This window comes from Cyclopterus lumpus, chromosome 10 (assembly GCF_009769545.1).
Source record: "Cyclopterus lumpus isolate fCycLum1 chromosome 10, fCycLum1.pri, whole genome shotgun sequence".
In the NCBI taxonomy this organism is placed as follows: domain Eukaryota; kingdom Metazoa; phylum Chordata; class Actinopteri; order Perciformes; family Cyclopteridae; genus Cyclopterus; species Cyclopterus lumpus.
Genome location: NC_046975.1, coordinates 21,224,552 through 21,249,157, shown reverse-complemented (window position 1 = coordinate 21,249,157; position 24,606 = coordinate 21,224,552). Strand labels below are relative to the sequence as shown.

Genomic DNA, 24,606 nt, shown 5'->3' with positions numbered 1-24,606 from the left:
GAAAGAGAATCAGACACGGCGTTGGAGGCTCAAAATTACAACTTCTGAGTCTAAATTTACAGATGATATTATCCAGATCCTCCACTGAGCTTCTGCGTCATCCCATAGAGCAATACACCCCAGATCCCAGCTAACCTTTACGAACTAATGATTTAAAGTTATTGTGAGAAGCTTTTAACTTTTAATGAAACTATCCAAATCGAATGACTCTATGTGACCTGCATAAATACACGAGACCATCAGCGAGAAGATTGGCTGTTTCTCTAAAGGTATTCTAAATGCTTGTTGTCAGATGAAATCATGCAGGTTTAGTAGAAAGTCTTCCAGCTCAGACCTGCAGAGCTCAGCAACTGGCAGCGACGTTCCCGTCTCCATCCAGGAGCAGAGCTTCTTCCACGTGTTGCTTTCAGGGTTGATGCCAAGGGGAACAAAAATCTGGAGATAATATAATCACCAAAAGTCGCTCCTTAACCACAACAAACCCAAAACATATACAACAATGTATTATGTCTAATGTATTGCAACTCCCCAAATCATGCATAACCATTGACTTGTAAACTATAAAACGACTTTCATCTTGCCAGATGATTTTCAACTATTTTGCCCTCATGTATTTTCAAGCGTTAGACCTTCTGGTTCTCTTTCGCATGTTCTTCAAATGGCATTTACCTTTTAGTTCAGGAAGCTTCATCCTCCGATCCTCCGGATGTCGAGATGCTGGCGGGCATCGTCGGAATGGCTGAATAGACCCGGATCTAATACCTCCGATATGAAACAGACGCGGATTCAAATAACACGTCGCGATTATACTTGGAAATGTGTTTCGGGAAAAATTCCACTTTGTGGAAAGTAATGATCTCATTCTGTGAAATCACTGTGTTTATGACCCGCGACCCCCGGGGGGTTCTCATTCAGACGGCCGAATGACGAACTAAGCCAGTTGTCAAAAAATATTAAGCAGGAGATGAACTAAAAAACACGACCTGATGAGCGAATAATTTTTATTTTTTTATGAATTCTCCTCCGAGGAACATTTTCTCTTCGCGTGCGCGAAAGTGAATTGTTTTTCTCGTCGTTGTTTTTGGGGAAAAACTGCGAGCAGTCAGTCTGAGATCTCTTTAACGGGAGTCTTGTCACCGGCAGTCTGGCATAAAATATCTGCCCTTCACAACGTGCCAATTATTTTCTGCAGAGTCAGAGGATCCGCGAGAGTCAGGACGAGCGCTTGTTGCTTTCGGTCTCTTCCGATCCACGCAGTCTCTACACATTACGTTCCACTTCACGCCTCATGTGAGGGACCTTCAAGGCACGGCGGCGCGTTTATACGGGCAACGAGCAGGAGGCCCGGTGCCCTCTTCAACTTGAGTGCCCTTCTGTAGCAATGAAGGAATTATTATTCCAGAATTATTCCTAGCACTGACATTGTGAGAGGAAGTCTCACTATAGAAGTTCAGAGGAGTATATCATCCTCTCTAGTGCCGATTTTCAGGAATTGATCTCAATTTGCTTTCATTTTATTCTTATTATGTAGGTTTTTGTACTGAGCAGTTATGAGTAGTTTGCATGTCGCCCGAGATTAAAGTTCCACCGTGTGGCTATTTCCTTCTTAATTGGATCTCATTAAGAGAATAATTGGCGTAGAGGACACAACATGGCAGCGGCGCCGGTATTTTATTTCGCGCTCGAACATTTACCCTCGAACTAGTGCAAATAATTAAGATTTTAATGAGTTTTTTTGGGGGAAAATTTTACAGTGTGAATATTGTTAATTAATGACCACGTCGCATTAGATGTCGCGCCTCTCGTGGATGCTGATGATGGGCCAACAGTTAACTGCTTAGCTGAGGTTTATGTAACTTTGTGAGTTTATAATTGGATACCTACATATAAAAAAAAGTGGGAACACAAGCTGAGAAACGAAAATTCCTCTCCAACTTTCTAAGAAGCAGCTGGCGGACGGGGAAATAATTATGCTTCATAACCTACTCGTACCAGTCTTTGCTTCACTCCTTCTGTTTTCTTTACTCAAAAGCCGCATGACTCACTGTCGAGGCCCGTAAGTAACGCATGACCTTCACACACCTCAGCAGGAACCCAAAGACTTGACAACTGAAGTGGGCTGAAAAGTAAGACTTTCTCCTCTCGGGCCACGAGTCAGTTACTTCATCTTTTTTTTTTTTTTTACGACGGTCTGAGATTATTATTATTTTTAGGTATCTGAAGCGTCATTTTCTCGATCCCGAATCCAGATCTGATCGTTTCGTCTCGTCGCGCGAAGCTAACGAGACTAATTCATCACGTTTGGGACGTTTGAAGTCTTTCACGTGAAACGTAACTACTCGTTCAGACACATTACCATCATTGCCCTCAATTTCAACCGGTTTCTATTTTACACACGGTGTTCTTGATGCTCCTTAACACCGAATGATATCTTCCACATACTCCTTTATTCCACACTCTCCGCAGTGTTTCTAAACCATTTTCTGTGCGGACGTTTAACAGTTGTTCGGCTTTTGTTCCAATCAAACGCGGCGCTATTTGAATTCAGGCAGAGTGGAAGATCTAATCACTGAAATCCGCTGGTGAAGTGATTGGTTGGAACAAAAACCCTGCAATCTCCCGGGCCTCGATGGCACGCGGATAAGAACCGACGCTCCCGCGCCAAAGTCTGCACAAAGCCCGTTTTTATTCTGCGCGCCTCTCCTCCGCCTGCTCCATATCCTCCGAATGGAGAAGATCAGCCGGTGCCAAAAACAAGCGTCCGTGTTGCCATCAGACGTGTCCCTCCTCGTCCCGGTGGGCTTTCACACGGAGTTGGACACGCTGTCAGCAACGAGGAGCTCCCGAACCAGACAGTCAACGCTATCCACGCCGTCTGCCTGTCGACTGAGTTTCATGCTAACGGCTTTGTGAAATGAATATTGTAAAATCTAGCGGGAGGTTTTTAAACGCCTTTTTTAAGCCCCGGTTACAAGTTCTGTAAAAGACTGACGCTAAGGAGTACCTATTTCTTGAAAGTAGTAATCGATAAGAAACATAAAGAGCGGAGAGGACAAAGCGGGAACACAAAAAAATACCTAAAAGATTGTAAAATGAATCAATCACCGGGATTTATTCCACGTGAGATGAAACAGTTTGGAAAACAGTACTTGCACACAGGTAATATCGATGTAGTCCTCCTAATTTTACAATCCATTATAATGTGTTCTTATGTGATGAAATAATAGAGAGCTGGCTTTATCAATCATCGCTGTTGATTCATATTCATTGCACAGATAAATGTTTACAGAGAGAGAGCCATGTATCCGTTTGCAGTTTTTATTTCTGATGAGCTCAGACAGCTTTTTTTTCTTCTAAGCTTCGATGTTTCTCCAGTAACTTTTTTTTTGGGTACATTTTCCTTCAAGTGTCACGTCTTTTGAATACTTTCCTTTTTCTTCTGGAGGAGATGATTCAGCCGTCACTCGGTCCTCCACAGGCTTCCAGCTCTAATTCTACTGCAATCAGCCTTGTTTTTTTTAAAGCTTCCTTATTCTACCTGACTGTAAGAAGTACTGCGGGGGACTTACTGTTGAAGTTAGCCCTCAACCTTTTAAGCGCCTTCAAAAATATGCTAAAGTTGCTAAAAGCAATTTTTTTTAAATGCTTTGAAAAAAACCCACTTTGAATTAGACATTAAATATTTCAAAAAAGATCCTTCGATACTCCTCCTGGAATGTATAAATCATCTTCCTTTTCATTTTGCAAATCATGGAAGATAAATATATCCTGTAATTACCCTCTGAGAATTACAATTTCATGACCTTCTATCTAACCCCCTAAAACTCACTGTGCTTTAAAGTGGAGAAGGAAAAAAAAAAAAGCTTTCACAATGTCTCATGATTCGGAATTATCCACACTGGATAAGGCAGGTGTCATTTCATATGGTCTACAAATCCTATGAACAGACAAATAGTTGATACTTATCTTCTATGTAGCCATGCGCCTGATATATCTAAACAATATTGCCAAAAAGCTCCATTGTTGTCCACAAATATTAAAAACATGTGTCACATGTCCTTTCAAAAGTCCCCGACAAATGTAAAATGTACTCCAGTTCGACTGTTTAATAAAAAATGACAGCGTGTTTCAGGCAATAACGGAGCCTTTTAGTACAAAATTAAACAACATTTGTGACTATTTTAGAGATGTATGTCTTCACTCGGGGACCAATGGGCTTAGAGCTGAGATCCACAGACAGGGAGGGGGAAGTGGGACTAGTCTCTTAGAAATATATGGTATGACCCGCTTTATCCTTTAAAACCTCTGCAAACTTGGTTTCATATCAAAGTATATATCAAAGCATTTCTCAAGAACATTAAATATGCATGACTCAACTAAAATCAAAGTAATGTTTGTGAAAAAAAAACAGCCTCGGGTATCATCTATAGAGTTTAACACTCAAAAACTCACCTGGACTGGAACTCATCTGACTTTTGCTCAAAAGAAATGGTAGTTTAAGTCCCTAGAACATTTCATGTCCTTTAAGAAAGTCAGTCCAGGAACCCCTGATTCTAATTAGAAAATAACAAAAGTTGGACAAAGTTAAAGACTCAAGAATCAATTAAAAAAAGAGGACCTTTGAGGCAGTAGATTTGGAGAGAAAGGGTGAAACCGATTGAAGAGTGAACATTCGAGAGCGCAGAATAGACGATAGTCTTAGAGACGCCATTGATAAACGCACATTTCTGCTGATCTTAAGGTTTACAGGCTCTGGCTAAGACCCATCGCAGGGGGTCCTGAGGCATCTTAATCCAGGCCTGGATGCAAGGGAGAGTTGGCAGGTGCATCTGAAGACTCTTTGGCATAGCTTTAGTAAAGGTGTATACCTGCTGTGCATGTTATCATTCTCAGCACTGAAAGGACATCTGTATCAATGAAGATGAAATATATATATATGGATAAATGGCAGCGAAGCAGTCGTCCCGAGTTCAATTTTTTTGGGAAATTTGCATCTACTCTGACTCAATTACTCTACTCATGCATCCGCCGTCTACCGCCACGCCACGACGGTCGAACACCACGGGCTGTTTTCGCCCCACTGTCGCAGCTCTCCTAAACAAAAGGAAATTGAATTTATTGTAACGTTGCTGACGGGCAGGAGATGCGGAGTCCCGGCCGGCCCAGCGAGGCCCGGCGGGCGTGGCGGCGTTCCCGATGTTTCGGAGGCCGGGTGGAAACACAGTTATTACGGCACACGGAGAGAGAGAGAGAGAGCGAACTCACCGCCTACAGTGGCAGCCAGCTTGTTTTGTTATATGGATGATGAAGTTGATGTATGGGTCCCTTCCATGCGCAGAACAGCCAGTCTTTCTGCCAAATGATGAATAGCATCAATACCGCGGACTATTGAAAAAGACCGAGGCACACGAGATCTCATCTCGAACTCCCTCTTTTCCATTTTCTCCGGGTGTTTTTTTTTTTTTGGCACATCTCAAATAAATTGTATTGTTTCGCTTCATATTTCGCCCTCTCTTTCTTTGTCCGTCTATCTATAGACACCCACTCCTTTTGTGTAGCTTTTAATGAGCTAAAAAGGTATGCAAGGGTGCACAGGAAAACCCTCGACAATGCACTTTTTAAAAGATTAAGGCTGACTAACGGGCACGGCGGTGTCTCGTTGGCTTTGTGTCTACCCCCTTTTCTTTCCCACTCGCATCTTTCCACCCGAGCAAGAGGCTGCGGGAATGAGCATCGCAATAGAGGCGAGATTAGAATCGGATGTGAATTGGGCTGCAGATTGGTTTGTAGCCTGAAAATGCCTGAAAGTAGAAGACGGGGTGGAAGCAGAGGGACGACCGGGGGACAGATGAACAATGAGAGAGAAGGTCACGGTTAAGAAGCCAGCGTGAGTTGGGAAAGTGCTGCCGGTGTGGCGCAGGATAAGAATGATTGAGTAGCGGAATTTGCATGGAGAATCACTTTATAATGGCGCTACACTTTCTCCTTACACATCACTCTTTAGTCATGTAGTTTTGAAGTAATTGCCCATTGGCTACTTCGAACGCCACCAGCTGGTTCGCGTTTTAGGCCCACCATTAAAGCACTTTGGGCGTTAAGTGGCTTTTATTCGACATCTCACATCATTATTAACCTCTAAGTGAATTTAATGTGAAATCACCTGTTACAGGAGCCAGTGAAGAAGGTGTACACTAATCCCGCCTAATGACGTATGATAATCATAAGTTTCAAACCTGTGGCCCACTCATTGGGTGTCATCCATGGAGCTCATATTGATGGATGACAATCTGAGGTCTCGGATTTTCATTTTTTCACACTCATTTTTACGTACAGTATCTCAGCATCCAAAAATTCTAAACAGTTTTACAGTACTCTATTTTCCAGGGTTTTGGTATCATATTATTTCCTAGCAGAAGGCTCTATTGATCGTTTGCTGCACGATGGTGTCAGAGACACAGTTTCCATAAAACTTTCATGCAGCCCTGCTCTGGTCTTTGCCTCAATAGGAGGTTAGTGTTTGGGTGTTAGCGCTCACAAAAGGACCCCATTGATCCTCGCATTGATTTTTAACCGCACTTTTCCTCTTTTTCTCCCTTCACAGTGGCGAACATTTTGTGGCGAGAAGAAGGTACGTCTAGACTGCTTCTGATTCACTCCCAAGTGTTCATTAAACCGAGTTAATTGAATTTTTTTGTAATGGGGTTACTGAATTGTGATGAGAGGGATTAAATGATTTGATGCTTTGAAAAGTAGATAACAATGTCGGAGGCCAATTTCCGTTTGCAAATGTTCACACCGTGCAGTCTCATAATCTATTTTATATATTGTGCACTTTGTGTTAACGGTGCCCGTTTGTCCTCTCTCCCTTTTTCCAGGTCTCGGCATCGGCAACATGTTCTATGTGTTTTATGAAGACGGTATTAAAGTCATTCAGCCCGTGGCGTGCGAGATACAGAGGCACATTAAGCCCAGTGAGAAGCTGCTGGCTCTGCAGGTGAGTCGTGGTGCAAAAGACGCAATCGGGCTTGCGACTCAATTTACATGATTCATTCTGAGCTGAACTCAACTATCCAAGTCATCCGAGTTCAGACTGTGAGGACTGTCAGATCAATTTTACCCCGCACAGCAGTCTCCCGGATCATTTTAAAAGAGTTTGGGTTTATGTTGTTTGTCATTGATTGAAAAGTCAGGATTAGTACTCCTGTACACCAGAATTAGCTGAAATATTCAAGTAAACTCATTCAAACTGAAGTGAAAACACTTGGATAAGCCCAATGTGTGCGACCTGAAACGTGTTAGTGGAGAACAAATCTGAACTAAGAGAAACAACGAATATTGGTCTTACATTTGCCGGTTTACCAGAAAAAACCCGCTTCAGATTAATGCCAATTTTGCGCCGTGTCGGCTGGATTTGTCGCTAAGCAACGGTTTGCTAACAGTTGTGAGGTGATAATGTCAATTGTGAGTTCAGATATTGTAAGCATGAAAAGTGTTATGCCTGTTCAAGTCTCAGAACTTCAACAGTATTCATAGTGAAAGCAAACATTATTTGCAGTGGCGGCTGGTGGAATTAGTTTTTTGTGGCTGGACCCCGCGGCCCTCTATTGGCCAGTCGCCACTGATTATTTGTACTTCCCCGAACGCCTAAAACGATTCCTTACCTCTGACTATCTTTGCAAATTCCTTCTTACCTTTCCTAAAGAATCTGTGTGAACACAGCCGCATCTTTCCGGTCCAGGTCCGTCCAGAGAACTGTAACGATGTGTCCCTGCCAAGGACTCGAGAATTCAACCCTCACTTTAAAATCTCTTTTTTTATTACATTAGAAAAACCTTGTGAAGTAAACAGGCAATGTAATACAACAAGAAAAGAAGCAGGAAACGAGGAGCAGGCGTCAATCACCTCAACCCAGAAGCAATAACAACTGAAACATTTATGACATAAAATGGAAACAGCTGAGTGTTTATTTTCTTTTGAAAGGCAAAACGGGATAATGTGTGAACTCCCGTGATTTATTTATTCGCCGGCCTTGACGAGCGTTTCCTCTCCTACTAGCAACAGCAACTGAAATCAATCATAAGCAGTCAATCGTTTCTATGGGGATTGAACCTCAATTCGGTGTCATAACCCAGAAAACGGCTTCGCTGTGTTGCTCTTGTGAATTTTAGGGGACCACCACCACCCGACCGCCACGCCGCGTTAGATGATTACATTTATTTGTCTAGTTTGTTGTCAAATGAACAGACACAGAATTGTAAATGACTAGCGATGCAGAGAAGTTGCTAATGTTTCGTCATAATTATGTTGAGTGTAGGAAGTTTAGACAAGAATAGCTCATTAGGGTGAGTAAGATTCTAAATAGGCAACATTCATCACGTCGAATAACACTAAACATTTGTTCACTTTTGAACAAAAACAAATGACTGTTCATATTTTTTTTATTATTGAACAGTGACGAAGAATATGTAGAACGCAGAGGGAGAAAAAAAAATCAATTTTAGTAACGAGCCATCGCCAAAGGCAAATATAAAACATTTAAAATGTCAGCTTTACGTGAGGCGCAGCCCTAATCCACTGCAGGAAGCCAGGTGCACGATATTGACATATCACGCTGTGAGGTTGTTATTGTGTATAGGCGATTACGGCGTTACCTATTTACACATCCAGCATTAGCATTCATGTCGAGTCTTGTTTACGTCCGCTTTATGATTCGAACGTTCACTCTCCTTTCAACGCTTTTCGTCGTTTGGTCCTCTCTTGCTCCTGAGGGAGAAATCCGGCTGATCAGCGTTCCGACTGAACCAAACCAGTAAAGACGTGGAACCAAAATAATGACCAGAAAGAAGCTGCTTTGATGGGAACTGCAGAGTCGGGAGGATATCGTTATTACAAGCGAGCCGTTTCCTATTACACGTAGAAAATATGTCTACTGTTATTCTAAAACTATCGATTAGTACACCTCCGAGGTGCTTACTGATAGTTACTGTTACTGCTAGCTACACAAAACGACGGTGGTGCACCTGTTAATTTACAGTCACAGGCGGAGGGGCTTCACCTCCCGGAGGACTCTTCACACCCGGCCTCCCCCCCCCCCCCTGCCGAAAAACACCATTTATCATTGAAGCCTTCGAGCGTCAACGATATTCAAACCGTGCCGCTGACAGAAAAGCTGTTAGATTTACACGTGTCCTCACGATGGACGCTTTCCTTTTCGAGCTGCTTTTCATTCCGGAGGCCTCCACCCCCCCCCCCTTCCCCCCAATGCTCGTTGGACGGCTGTTATACATAAAGCGGCGGGTGCCATGAATGAGCCACAATCAGCCAAGCGGTCCTCTGAGAGGTGTGTTTGTATTAGGATATCCATCACTGGGAGCGCCGCGATGCCGTCATGGGGGGGGGGGGGAACGCCGTGTGAACGCACGATGCATCGGAACTCACGTGTTTTTTTTCCTCCATCACAAAGGCGCGTTGATTGATTTGTTTATCGTATTTCGTGCAGCCAATTCATTCTCCTTAACCACCGTGTAGAGGGTTTTACCGTGATACGCACGGTAGAAGGGGAAAAAAAAAAACATTGTTATGTCCAATTGTACCGAAGGCGGTTCCTGGAAGTACCTTCGTGTTCCTTTATCGTCTGCAGCCGGGGGAAGACGCGTTCCTCGTTTTGCTCGCCGCCAAATCGTTGTGTCGAAACCCTGTTGTGTTAATGGTTTCTGTCACAACGGGGAACGATTTGGCGGGTTGCGAAGGAGGGACCCGACATTCAAAGTCGGGTCTCTCCTTCCCGGCTCAACAAGGGTTCTCGCCACGAAGCCAACGCCAGATTGTTCTAGTTTTGGAACAAGCTTTTCTCCGCTTGGCGTTTCTCCTTGCTATATTTCTGTGTGTGTGTGTGTGTGTGTTGTTTTTTTACAGCACTATGTCCGCCATTTGTTTTGGGTTCCTCTTGGATGCGGGCTTAAGACCTGGCGCCTGGTTGTGTTATTGGGGTCGACGCCCAGAAATATCCCGAACACATCAAAAATTAAAATAAATACTGGCAGAGCGCGTATTGCACTATGGTCTACGCAGATTCAGACACCGCCACACACTTCTAGTGGGTCAGAAGTGATGATTGGAAAATCCAATTGTTGTGCCTTCAAACAAATGGCGAGTTTGATGAGTGAAAAAAAAGACACACAATGAGTTGGGTGTTCGTTATGAGCAATAAAAACACCGGTGAGACTTGATTACAACTTTAAATAATTAGAAATGTCAACATCATCAGCTCACCCTGTGCTCGTAGGCGCTCTGTGTACTTCCTGTTCACTGTAAGCAGCAGAGGGGAAACTCATTTGGTGGAAAATCTGCATCTTTTTTGGTAAAAAGAAAAAGAGAAAAGAAATCAGGGTGCAAAATCTAAAAACAATTTAAACAATGAGCCTTGTGTAAATGTGATCAAAATGGGACGTTATTACATGTAAAACCTTTAATTACAATTGAGTTATCTACTATGCCATTTCGGAATTATTAATCGTGTGTTGCTCCCGTAAAGTTCCTCTTACTTTGGATGTTTCCCTCCCCACAGATGATGTTGTGTCACAAATATATTAACTCTACAAATCAATACTTGGGGAATATCAGAACCATCGTATTCCTCATCACTTTTCAAGAGTGTCCTTTTCAGAAAGTTGTTGTTCAAAGGATACAGTACAGCATGATATTGTGTTGTTTCCCGATGTTGGTTCCACTACTGAATAATGTCATGAAAGCATTTGAGTGAATATATGCAACGTATACACTGTGATGTTTGTGTAGCGAAAGCATTTACATAATGAAGGAGAAAACATATCTGCAGTCTTCAGAAGCTGTCAGTGACTCCATAAATCACATACATGCTTTTGCACCCACGCACACACATACAGACATATGCAATACGCATACACAGTGAGGATTACAGCCGCCTCCGATCACACCCTCTGCTGTGCATCAGATGTTTCGATTTCTCACCTCTTGGAGGTGCAATGAGTACGATGTTTACAGCCAAGAGGCACGCGGGTGACCACGGTGCGGGCCTGCAAAGAGGGTTACACAGAGTTCAATACCAATGACTTAATCATTGCTTCAAAGAGTGCAACAAAACTGAATTTCCCACCCAGTTTGAGATCAAAAACACTGGCAGACGGTGTTACAACTGGACACTGAAAAGACGTTAGAGCAGCAAAAGAATTGAAATTGAAAACCTTGTTATGGAGCCAAAGCGCTGCCATTGTGTTAGCATCCCGCATGAAAGAACCTCTCTGCTTACGCGCTTGGTTCGTGTCCTCCCAAATTAACCGGCTTATCGACAGGTGAAATACAGAGGACGGGACGAGTCAGAGATGAGTTAAATTTGTGTCAGTGATGCCGCTGCTCTCCTTCATCTTCCCTGATGAAGTTCATACCTAATGCCCTTCTAACTCAGAGAGGTTGGCCTCTGGGACGGCGCCTGTCACGGACTGCCCTCTGCGGTTGTAAATATGGAAAGAAAGAGTTCATCCCTCCATGTCGGAGCCCCTCCATTCATCCCTTTTCTGGCCGACGGCTCTCTAAATTGTCGGGAACAGACGAACAGACGACTGGGCAGAGCCTGGAGGCTTTGGGGGGGGGGGGGGGGGGGGGGGGGGAGCGAGGCGAGCTCCAGTGACAGAAGGCCGGCCGAAAGGTTCCCCGTTGGCCAGGAAGACGAGAGCTGCCAGGACTGAAAAGCTGAACAGCCGCGGATCGTCTGCGAGGCTTTGTGCTGTGGATTACGTTTGGACAAATGGGAGCGATTACAGAGATTTTTTTTCAGGACCTCGCGAAGCTCATTTATCTACGCTGCCGAGATAACGCGCAGGAGATAAGACTGCAAGTAGTAAACAACGCAGAATAACGACTGGATGGAGATAATTGTTGTTTAATGCGAACCGCGTTTCCCCCAGTGATGTGGGAAAAAAAAACATTAGTTGACTGGCCGTGTGTGTGTGTGTGTGTGCTTTTTTCTTCCAGGAGGAGGTGTGCCCCACCTCACCGGGAGAAGAGGTTCAGAGGTGTGTGTGGTCATCGGCGGTCAACATCAAGGACAAGTTCATTTATGCGACGCAGCCGACCTTGGATCGAGTGCTCATCGTCGACATCCAGTCTCAGAAGGCCGTGCAGGTAGTTTTCAGGATGAATTGGAATACCGGGTTCATGTCCGTTTGTTTGTCAGCGGCATTTACGACAACGTGTGGCGTGGGAGGAGTTAACGATCGTACGCGGGGAAAAAAGCGAACGTTGGTTCTGCGACCGACAACAACCTCAAGGTCGCAGGAGGCGAGTGTGTTTTCTCCGAACGTTCCCACATTGATTGAACACAACATATTGTGCAAGAACCTCCGATAAATCTTTACTGTTTGGCTATTTTCTGTGATTGATTTTGTTGAATAGATGACGTGTTTTTTTTTTCATGAAATTCGTCCCTTTCCACTTGGCATTCAGTTCGCTACAATACATCATCTTTCATCCAGGAACTAAATCACTTCCTCCCAACTTTCACCCAAAGTACACGAGGGAACTTTATCCCTTTTTTTAGGGGGGGGGGGGGGGGGACAGCTTGCGCATCAGATATGCATGCACTTAAAATATTCTACTTGAGCAATAATTTAGTAGGATACTGATACACAAGAGTGTTGCTGTGGTGTGCTGGTATTGGACCCTGGTGAGCTTCAGACGCTCGGCAAGACATGTTTGACAGGTGGTTGATTCTGAAGGACACTTCTAACATAATGATGTACACAACGATGTCAACTCATCATCAGATACTCAACCCAATAATTGGCCAATCCTAAGCACCGCCTCTTTTCCTTAATGCACCAATCACAGCTGGCCTAAGCACGGACTTGGACAGAGTTGGCCGTCTCTCAACTCTTATACTCACATTTTCACAACAGTGTATACTATAACTAAGGAGGGGGCTGCTCAGAAAACCAGGAGGACTGTAAACTGAGGCAACAAATTCACGTGGGCAGTGAACATGGTCAGCATCTTAACGTTAAATATTTGACAGGGAAACTCTGTCCATGAAATTCAACTATGTTTTAGCATGATTGACGTAAATAGAGCCTCATGTTGCCCCCACCTGAGTCCTGGGCCCCGCCTGTCAAATGCAGCTTGATCCCGGATGCCGCGATGGAACCAGGTCTCTGTAGAGGCACCGACCCCCCCCCCCCCCCCCCCTCCCCCTCCATTGCCGGTTTAGCCCTATTCGTCACACTTCATACCGTGGGATCCGATTGCCGGCTCCATTTTGAATCTGGTTTCTTGGTTGTCGAATTCGAAGTAATCTCAGCAAAGGGCAAAAGAGTCAGCGCTGCTAGTTCTAAATCCAGACCTCCAGTGTTTTGATCGTGTAGCTCGGGATAGGCGTCCAGCTGCTCTCCTTACACGTCAGGTACATTAAATTACCATATCGCATCTGTTGCTCATCTCATTTTCCGGTCGTAGCTATAGGTGGTGAATATTAAACAGGCTGCCACTCAAAGCTGTTTCTGCTTTCTGAGCCAAACATCAGCTGTTCTGCACCTCTTGCTGTTCCAGCTTTCTGATCATTGTCTTCCCCTTTTGGTTCAACCTGCTAAAACCCCCCCTGACCCCGACAAGCTGCCGCAGTCAAGACCCACACTTAACTTCCACATTGATGCGGGGACCCAAGTAGCCCAGAGACCCACCTATCCACGGAAACTGTAACCTGGCAACCCCCTTTATAGATACTGTTACATGGCAACCGCAGTGTTCCTCACTGATGCTATAAGACACAATTCCCCAAACACTTTGCAGTGCACTCTTGCAGGACCATTTATTTTCCTCGGGGGGGGGGGGGGGGGGGGGATTCATGTTGCCGAGGCAGGCAACATGAAAGTAGCACAGTTCAACATTCAGCACCTTTTCTGGCATCGTTGCCGGTGGCTTTTTCTGAGGCGTGCCGGGCTAATGCGCGTCCGCTGAGAATCGCCGGCAGATGTTTTTGTAAGCCGTCGGCGTGGCTGTTTACGGCTCGCACGCCTCTCAGGGACCTGCTGCTGTCCCACGGAGTGTCACCAGCTCGTTATTCAGTCGCTTGGAGATTTAAGATTCGCTGCATTATATTAGCAGTTTGTAATTTACCACCTGAACCCACATATCCCGCCTTGGAACAGTATGAGAGACACACATTCTGGGTTGTTTTTTTTCCGCTTTCTCCACATTCCCCATTGAATTATTAATAGCAGAGTTATAATAACGAGCAAAATGCGTTTAGAAATGTGTCACTAATTAAATGCTTAGCGAAGACTTTTCAAACGTATTGACTGAGGCTTGATAATCTTCCTCAGCCGGAAAGAAGTGCCTGGTCCCGAGAAAAAAAAGAACAACGCGAACACCTGTTTTCTCCGATGACTACACGCTCAGCCATTCAACAGATATTCTCAATTGATGTGCAATAACCCCTCTCTGGAGCTCTGTTTGCTCTCATTGATACAATTTATATATAGTTGTGTCTAGGTAAACAATACTATTAGGGCCGCATAGCAAAACAAATAATATAGAAAGTAAGCTGCAGTCAAAGGGGATTGTGGGAATACGATTGCTTTTTCTTGCTGTTTTTGTTGAGGCTGCATGCGCCCAGCTCCCCTGTGCCTTCCCTATTCCCTTTGAGCCGGCTGTCTATCGGCACCCAGGTGGACATAATGCACAAGGAGCACTTTTTCTGTCACATGCGACTCATCTATTGTTCTGACTCTGACTGTTGCCTGCCGTGCGTCAAGGAAACGGATAAAGACCGAAAGCAATTACTTCGACGCGGTAAAGCAATTGCGTCTGTCACCCCTTGATTTGGAAATGCAGCCCCGACGCCCCAAAAAACAAAAAAAAACAGCCTATACATAAAAATAAAAAAAAAGCCCACCTCCACTCTGCCTTGTTAAAAAGAAGACTTGCTCCTGTCAACCCGTGATGCATTAGTCTGCAGGAAAACTTTTTTCAAAAGCATTACCACCGCACATCAAAGGAAGGATCTCTTCAAAAGCAAAGTCTAGATTGCCTTGAATTGTTATTCTGTGGCCCCCGCTGTCTTTAAAGGCTCCGTTTGGTTGGATTTTGATGTGTGTGTGTGTGTGTGTGTGTGTCTCTCTCTCCTCCCCCCCCCACCCAGACCGTCAGCACCGACCCTTATCCTGTGAAGCTTCACTATGACAAATCTCACGACCAGGTGTGGCTGCTCAGCTGGGGAGACATGGAGAGGAACCTCCCCACGCTCCAGGTGAGTCCACAACGTTGTTCGTAACACTCTAAAATGTTCTTCGTTCCTCTGCAGAGTTTCATCCTTTTTGTGAAGTGGTTCGGAAAAAAAAGCAGGTGAGACCTTCAAGCTCAGAGACGCAGACGTTTAGCATTGTCAGACGGTCCAGAATATGTGTTTGTGTCGTCTGGATGTCAATCAAGTGATATACTCCTCGATGGATGGAAGGACCCTCCACAAACCTCGCCGAGTCTTCAAATTGCTCATTTTGTCCAAACCAACAGTCGAAAAAGCTGAAAAATACTCACATTTAGGAAGCTTGTACATGTTTTCCATTTTTGCTTGCAAAGTTCATTAGAGGCTCAAATAATCGAACTTAGGGCATCAAACACAAGTGCAAAGTAATCAAATTCACACTTATAGACTGTGTTTGTTCTACCGACAACAAACAAAGGACATTTTCATTTATTGTAAACAACCTCATAATCACCATCATGGCCAGGCTTTACGACTGTTTTTCCAATATGACATGAACGTGGCATTAATCACAGCAGCCTCTCTGGGATATTCAATTGTTGATTTGTTTGTCGTGTTTGACGAGGGGTAATTAATAGTCACTTACAGTGCAGCGTGTAAGTATTTGGACACTGACATATTTTCAATTGTTTTGGCTCAGAACTCCAGCAGATTGGAAAACAACACAAAAGACTCTTGAGGATGAAGTGCTGATTTGTCATGGCCATGTTCTGATTGATGTATCAGGCAATAGCAAACAAATGGAATATGCCATGAGCTAACATCGACACGACACGTGTATCGATGTGGCTCTAGGTCACATCCATGTACGGTGAACAGGTTTTTTTTCATTGATTCAATCTTCAAATGTTCACTTTATGTATGTAAAAAAAAAACATCAAACCACTAAAGTTTTATGTCCGATCCATATTGCTGGAGTAAGTTAAAAAAAGTCAATGTCCAAACACTAACAACGCGTGTCGCCGTGACAAGGACTTGAATAAATGACCATGGTCATTCATTTTAAGAGTAGCCGTCTCGATTCAGCTCGAGTGTCGAGTGGTTCTTCTTGGAAATCTTGCTCATGATCGCTCCAGCAAAGAAGATTCATAACGCCGGGTTTTGTGGTCTGTGGCAATTCCCTTTGTGTGCACCGTGGCAGAATCAAAAGCAAAGCCTGCACTACACGCGAGCAACATGTCTGCACGCACAAGTATTGACAACACACATCACCTCCCACTGCGATGCTTCATTGTATCAGCAGGAAGAGAAGAAGGCTGAAGGCTTCTGTCTCAAATCAACGCCCCCTGAGCAAAGATAACCGCCATTTGCAACGCATTGAGACATTTGTTTGAGTTTATTCCACTGGTTTTATGGATTAAAACCATTTGTTTACTTGACCTTTTTTGTTCGTAAGCTTCATATAAAGTACGAGTTACAGAAAACCAACAGCACTGAGCTCACGTTCGCCACCCAACCCCCTTTTCTTCGTTGGTGCTCCCCAGGTGATCAATCAGGCCAGTGGGCGAGTCTCCCACCACACGGTTCACACGCAGCCGATCGGCCGACGCTTCGACAGGGTGGACGACTTCTTCATTCCGGCCTCCAGCCTCATCATTAACCACATCAGGTGCGTCCAGCGCGATCCAACGAGCCCCTCCTAATGCAAATTGATTCGCAAATTACATTTGCCCCATTGGCATTTCATTCACTTTTCATCCCCCAGACTCGATACTGCAATAATGATTTGGACGGGGCATTTTTGTGTGAGAGAGAGAGTGTGTGTGTGTGTGTGTGTGTGTGAATGTGATAATGGAGCCTTTTGGAGAAAGGCCCAGTGGTCACGGAGGAGACAGTGTGGCTGATCACCTGAAGTTGGTCTAAAAATAAACCGCCGTCACATCAGCTGTGGATTTTAATGTCTTATATCTGTAAACCCAAAAAGCTAATTAAAAACGACTGAGCAATTTTAATATACGTACAATGAGTTAAATTGCTTGACAACAAAGAAACAAACCAAGTCTAACACAACATGTGATCAGTTTTGTGACCACGTCGCTTTCACCGTCTTCTAAAATAAGAGTATGCAGTGTAATTATGTTGCTAAGCACCCAAAATGGTAAGTAAATTCAGCCCGACCTCCTTTCAAAGGCTGCGCATGTTTGTGTGCGCTCCTTTCATTAGAAGTCATCAGAGCACCTTGTGCAAGACGACTTATTTACTGAAAACTAATGTGTTTTCAATATAAAATGAGTAATCTGCATTAAGGTGTGTGTGTGCCCAGTGGGCGCCACGCCTCCTCCTCCCTCACACTCGAGTTGATCAACAACAAAGTGCAGACGTGCCGCTGTGGTCACAGTCGGGCTGAACGTGGACGCAGAGAAGCTGCTCTTAAAACGCTGGGCCGATGTGATGGAGAGGCCAGGGACAGGCAGGAGGTCTGGAGGACTTCAGGATGTTAACGGCCCCCTTGTGTGGAGCAGTCCAGTGTGTGTGTGTGTCGTGGGTGGGGTGTTTGCTGGCACAGCTGTAATTAGATCCACTGAGACTTGCAGGAAAGTGTGTTCCCAGTGTTTGAAAATGACCGTCTTTAATTACCGTCTTTAATTACCGTCTTTACCAACTAGCTGCTTATCATTTTTTCCGATGCTCTTACAAGTAGCCACGTCCTCTTCATATGAATCTCACATCGTCGTTCAGACTAGAAGAAGCTGGAACCATAACATATCTTTGCTTCAGTAACGTTGACTAAGTGTTGCAGCTCTAATCGTCATACATCAATTAGTCTGACAGTGTGTTTATTCAGCAAATAAAATCACTCACAAAATCCCATGAATGGTCACTTTACAATCAGAAAAGCAGCAGAAAATTATTGATTAATAAATTGCTTGTTTCATAACGTATCCTTTTATGTTGTGATATTAATACACTGTACATTAATATATATTAAAATAATGCGATGATCTCGTTAAGGTACTTCATCCCATTCAATCAAAAAAAAAAAGTGTCCAATACAATATTCCAATAAAGTAGTCCTGAATAATTTATTTGTAATATTGCCCACAATTGATTAATACAATAAACAGATATTACAGGGGTTATTATACAATATAGAAAATGTACTGAAAGGTTACCGTGGCGGTGATTTGTATAGCATCACATTTATACAAGTGTTTCTAATATTTTGTCCAGTCCACTTCATTCATGAATAACCTTCACTACTCTGAACGCAGATGGACGTCGAACATAATTCTCATAATTCAGCCTCGTTAACGGTGGAGTGAAGAGCTTGACGTCCATCTGCACATGGATGTTGTTGTTTTTTGTATTTGGACAGCTGTTTATATTGCAGGAAAGTGTACATTAACTGCTGCCTCGTGGCTCTGATTTTGTATTATCATTTTTTTCTGACATTTGTCTGTCGGCTAGAACGCAGCGTTGATCGGGCGGTTTTTGCAGCATGTGCAAAAACCGCCCACGTCTAATTCAGTTGCTTCCAGGGATTGTTTAATGACCGGGGGATTTCCCTCAGCAGCTACTCTGAAGCGAGCAGGAACTTCTTGGGGGGCTGTCATTCATTAAAACTATCGACTTGCAGTCAGCTCTCTGCATGTCAGCAAAAAAAAACAACAACAAACAACCAAAAAAGGCCGTGTTATTTCTTATTTTCTTTACCCACGTCTACAGCGCCCTGCAGCTCAGGCGGCCCCCGTACCTATTCGTTCGCACAGACTGCTTTTTTTTGGCATAACGAGTCGAGCGAGATGTTGATTCGATTGTTGTTTTTTTTGCGCCGGAGGATGGCTGAACAAGATTTTTTTTTTTTTTTTTTTGCTGCGTTATGGATGTATATTTCACAGCGCAGCGCTCATTGTTCTCTTCGCCGTGCATGAATTTTTTTAATTTTTTTGCCCTCGAGGAGTTCGAAACCGAAGTGCAGAGCAGAGCGCGTTTTGGGACCCCAGTCATTTTCTTAAAACTGCAAATATTGACACGAGGATAAGCGGATGAAATGTGAAGTAGCTTTCGTTAAACGGTTGACGCCGTCGTGCAGAACCGGGGGAGAAATCTTTAATGCATTAATCATCGGTGCAAACGGCAGCTGTCAGTTTGGCTGTGAGCAATCTGGGTCTGCCAATAACACAACGGAGCGGTGTTCACATCAGAGCAAGGCCAAACAATGTTTGGTTGTTTTTTTTTTTTTCTAGTTTTGCTGGTGTTGAAAAGAATATTTAATATAAATGCACCAATGACCTTCAGCATCCAAGGGTGTTACCAACATATCACAGTCCACGTGCATACCAATGGATACACAAATTACAATATATATATATATATATATTTTTTTTTTTAAAGTTGGGACAAAGGAGGCTCAAGAGCTTAGAGTGCTTTCTTTGAATTTGCACATTGAGTTAGGCGTTCGAGTTTTTTTAAGACTCCTACAAATAATAATTGATGTATTTACTCAAATAATAAATTGACCTTTGGTTGAGGTAAATTCACATTTCAGTTTCCAACGGAGGTAAATCCAGTTGGGATAAAAAAAAAATATATATATATATATTTATATTTTTATGATACATTTTTATCAAGATTTAAGTGACATCGAGGCGTTTCATTGAGAAAATGAACAGTGCAACTTTTCACTAATTTTCTCAATGAAACGCCTCAATTTAATGAGTACAACCCCTGATCCATGTTGTGCCTTGATGCTTCCAATACATTCTTAATACACTAAGAGAACAGCAAATAGAAAGGCAGCATAACTTCCCACAAACTATCTTTAAATCAACGTCAAGACGGTCAAAAATAAGACTAGAAGGCAGACAACTAGCTGCTCAGCTTTTACAACACAGTCAAGCCTACAGGTAGCCATAAAATGTGAAATAACGCTCCAATAATGTTAAAGCAAACTGTTTTTTTTCTTCTTTTTGACAGCAGCCACGAGGGATACACAGAACTAATCAAACTGAACTACTCAACCACAATTTCTTACATGTCAGAAAATCCACCAGATTGTCCAGCAGCTACTAAAAAAAAAAAAAACGGCAACCAATCTGGAGCACTTCGAAAAAAAGAAAATGTCTGCCTACCTGGCTTTACACAAATAGATCGTTTAACATTATATTCAATTCTATTCTCTCTACAAACCAAAACAAAGCCTCTTGCCTGGAGCCAGCGGTCAGAGTGATTTCTGGATTAATGCCCCCCCCCCCCCCCCCCCCCCCCCCCCCCCCCCCCCCCCCCCCCCCCCCCCCCCCCCCCCCCCCCCCCCCCCCCCCCTCTTCCCTCCCCTCAGCAATGATAATGTCTTCCGTGGCTTTCAAACAGACATCTTTTGTTCGGAGGAGCAGAAAGCTTGGTGTTAAAATGGCATGAGAGACGATAAATGGCAGAATTCAATAGCCTGTCAGCATCGATCAGCTGGCATTCACATTTAATTGAGGCCTGTCAGCTGCTTGCATATCCCCCCCCCCCCCCTCCCCTCTCTCTACTTGTTCAGCTGTTAAAATGCAATGTGCCATCACCATACTCTTTGGGTTTTTCTAATGAGTAGTATTTTTAACTGATCCATGCCCACGTCTAAAACTGCAATAATTCTATTAAGGGGGAAGTGGAGATGATGCTAGGCTGCCAATGTGAAGCTCGTCAGGAACCAGCATTCGGCTGTTGAAGTGGTTGAATGGATCTCTCGGCAATCATTTATTTTTTATTTTTTTTTCCCCCTCCTGAACATCAAAAAAAAAAGAAGAGATGCCCGTCCAACTATTATCATAATTACCCGGTACAAATCAATTTCCATTTCTCATTTCAATGTCGATGCATCTTGATATGTGAATTGTGCCGCTTTACTTTTAAGATGCTACCGCTCGCTGTTTTAGAAGTAATGAGCCGTGGAAAACAAGAAAAATAATCACCACGTTCCTGACTTAAAATAATTAAATGTTGATTTTTTCTTCTTTTTTTTTCTTCAGACACAAAGCATGATTCATTTAAAGACTACTTTTGCACAGCATTTTGTATTTAAGACAGACAACTTTGGCTTGTCGGGGCTCAATCAGCTGTTCTGTTTTTTCTAATTGTTAGCATGCTGCCGTTAAGCTGTTTTACCATTCACACCATCTTAATTCAGCATGTTTAGCATCCGAAGGAGCACTGAACAGAATACATTGTAAGCCGATGGGATGGAGGTACTGCAGGTATTTGGTCATTAACTTAAGTATTGGGCTTAAGTTAAAACTGTGAACAAAAGGTGCGCTAGATGAGTTAAAGGGAGCCCCAAAGTTACAATCGCATTCCAGACATGTCATCAAAAACATGAACCTCACTCAACGAAACCACGGCCGATAGAACCATCAGCGTCTATCGAGCCATATGCATCAGTCAGAGTAAACATGTTAAAGATTAAAGTTAAAGACTTATAACACTAGGCGTCCTGCTCTGAAAACCATGAATGTCTGCACACAAATTCACCTCAATCCATCCAATAGTTCATAAGATATTTCGTAGAGACCAAATAACCAACCGACATTGCCATCTATAGAGCCACGCCACTGACGTGTCAAAAAAAAATCCGTCATAATTTGAGGTTTTTACGAGAAGATTAAAAAAAAAAACGTGTTATTGATCAACCGCGTTTTGCTTTGTTTTTTTTTTCTATTGCCTTTTTAGATTCGGCCTCATCTTTCACCGAAATGAACCTGTCCTCCACAAGATCGACCTGGAGACGACGTCGTACGTGAAGAACATCAGCCTGCGGGAGTACAACTGCATTCCCAAGTCCGTGACCTACACCCACCTGGGCGGCTACTACTTTATCAACTGCCGGCCCGACTCCACCGGCGCCACGCAGCCGCAGCTCGTCGTGGACGGCGTGACGGATAGCGTGATCGGCCAAAACCGCGACGTCACCGGCACTCCGTACGTGTCTCCGGACGGCCGCTACCTGGTCACCGTCGACGACGGCGACGGCCTGATGAGGATCCAGGTGATTTCGGAGCGGGGGGAAATCCAGGAGCCCTTCGACATCCACACCAACCTGCACCTGTCCGATCTGGCGTTCCAGCGCTCCTTCACGGAGATCCACCAGTACAACGTGTTCGGCAGCTCCGGCCGTCAAACAGACGCTCTGTTTGTGGAGCTGCGCTCGGGCAAAGTGAAGATGATCAAGAGCTTGAAAGAGGCCACCAAGTCGTTCGAGTGGCCGTGGAGCAGTAGGAACAGGGTGATGGCGGGCAGCGGCCTGTTCGGACAGTACCCTCATGACCCGTCCAGAGAGTCCCTCTTCATCCTGGACGGAAGGCTCAACAAGCTCAACCTGCGAGATCACCGACGTCCTCAAAGGCAACGTGGTGGTGTGGGTCGGGGAGTCTTAGGTTGTTAAAATCAGGAACCCCCCCCCCCCCCCCCCCCCCCCCCTCCCCCCTCCCCCCCCCCCCCCCCCCCCCCCCCCCCCCCCATGCGAGCTTCTTTTCTCAACGGTACTGTCGCACTGATTTCTGTTGCAAAGTTTTTTTTAATTTTGTGTGGGAACGCGATAAAGAGAATTCCACAGAAAAAATCTAATTCTAAGTCCATTGATGAGGGACCGTCACCCCCCCCCCCCACCCCCCTCCCACCAAAAAACAAAAATAATAAAAAATACGATACGCAAGTGAGCCAAGTTTAAATCTTTTTTTTTCTCCACTGGGTTTATTCACGTTTATATTAAAAAATAAAAGTTGCTTGCTGGTAATCTTTTTCAGGAAAATTGGTATGAATCCGTTAATGCTGTATGTGCAACTTTTGCATTGTTATTCACAATTGGTTGTATTCAGTGTGTGAGAATGCTGTAGATAACCTCTGAACAAACTAATGCGCAAGTGATTTGGCAGAAATTGATATAAATATATATATATATATATATATATATATACTGTATATGTCCAGAATAATTTTAAGTTTAGTCATCCCAAAACTTTTTCCTGTGCCTTCAAGGAAAATTCCCCTCCATCAGAGGAATTAGCATACTTATTCCCAGTGTGACTGCAGACTTTGACCTTTCCATTTGCGGCGAGCAAATCAACAAAATCTACCGTCGTCGTCTTTCCGCCGGTCCCAACGCGGCCGGTCCGGCCTAATTAAATTAAAACGAGCCCTCGCTGTGATCCAATCCCGTGTGAAGTGGAGATTGAGAGACTCGAGTGTTTCATTACGCTCCGTCACCTTCTGATCCCAAACAAAAAAAAAAACCATAAGGAGCGTTTTGGATGTTTTTTTTTTTTTTTAAATGATATCTATATTGTTTTATTTATTTATTTTTTAGTCCAAAGCAGAAAAAAAAATAAATATGAAAAGTCAGTAGCAATGTTAAACTTAAAAACATTGAGAAATGTGAAGAATTTCAACAAAAAAAAATATTCCTTAAAAGAAGAAAATGAGTCGATAGAGCACTTGAGTTGGAAGAAAATCGTGACTTTAAATATCTCTGGACAAAAAAAAAAAAAAAAAAAAAGATATGGGAAAGCATCTTAGAGTGTAATAGAGTGAGCTATTGAAAAACATGCATTGTTTGACAGCACGTTTGGATATGGATGTTTTTAATGTGAAGTAACGATGAGCTAGCACGCTGGGGAGTGCGGTAACTGTGTTGTGTAGAGGGGGCTTTTGGGGGCTTTTGGGGGCTTTTGGGGGCTTTTGAATAAAGAGGGGCAAACACCTCTTTATGAAGTCAATGATCAGTTCCCTAGCTGGACACATTTCTATGCATTTTCACACTAGCACTCTATGATGGGCAACTGTATCTCAAATTTAGTAAGGACTTTTGACGTGTACAGATTATATAAAGTCATTCCGTCTTTCCTGTTTAATCTTTCTCGTATACATATATAGTTTGATTTAGATCTTCTATTTTTTGTTTTTCTCCCCCCCCCGATCACATTTTTCGCCGACCCTTAAAATCCGACCGTACCGATGATGACGACCTCTTGACCTTTTCTCTCTCTGTGTTCTGTACAAAGCGGCCGATTGTGAACTCCCATTAGTTTCCCATTCAAATGTACAGATTCACGCAGGTCCGGTTTCATGATCGACGCACTCCTTTTTAAGATGTGAAAACAAAAACACACAGTTGTCATTATCAACATCTTTGTACCCCTCCCCTCCCCCCCCCCAAGCACATTGTGATCAATGCGTTCACCTCCACATAGCCATGTCTTGTATGTTTCTTCATGTGATTGTTATTTATATATATAGAGAAAACACGCTTGTCATTTTACCCAACAATAAAAACTAGACCAAGAAAAACAAGTGTAATATTGTTTATTTCCTCATTAAAACAACGTTTTATTTTGTAG

The 24,606-nt window shown here is 43.7% G+C and overlaps 1 protein-coding gene across 1 annotated transcript in view; it reads left to right on the top strand.

Annotated features, from left to right (window-relative positions):
- Nucleotides 1-22,647, top strand: part of fstl5 (follistatin-like 5) — a 159,167-nt gene extending 136,520 nt beyond the window's left edge. The window contains 7 exon segments of the mRNA XM_034543006.1: nucleotides 6,602-6,628; nucleotides 6,876-6,994; nucleotides 12,010-12,159; nucleotides 15,170-15,277; nucleotides 16,777-16,901; nucleotides 21,944-22,589; nucleotides 22,591-22,647. Coding sequence (XP_034398897.1) covers nucleotides 6,602-6,628; nucleotides 6,876-6,994; nucleotides 12,010-12,159; nucleotides 15,170-15,277; nucleotides 16,777-16,901; nucleotides 21,944-22,589; nucleotides 22,591-22,647 — 1,232 coding nt within the window.
- The last annotated feature ends 1,959 nt before the right edge of the window (nucleotides 22,648-24,606 follow it).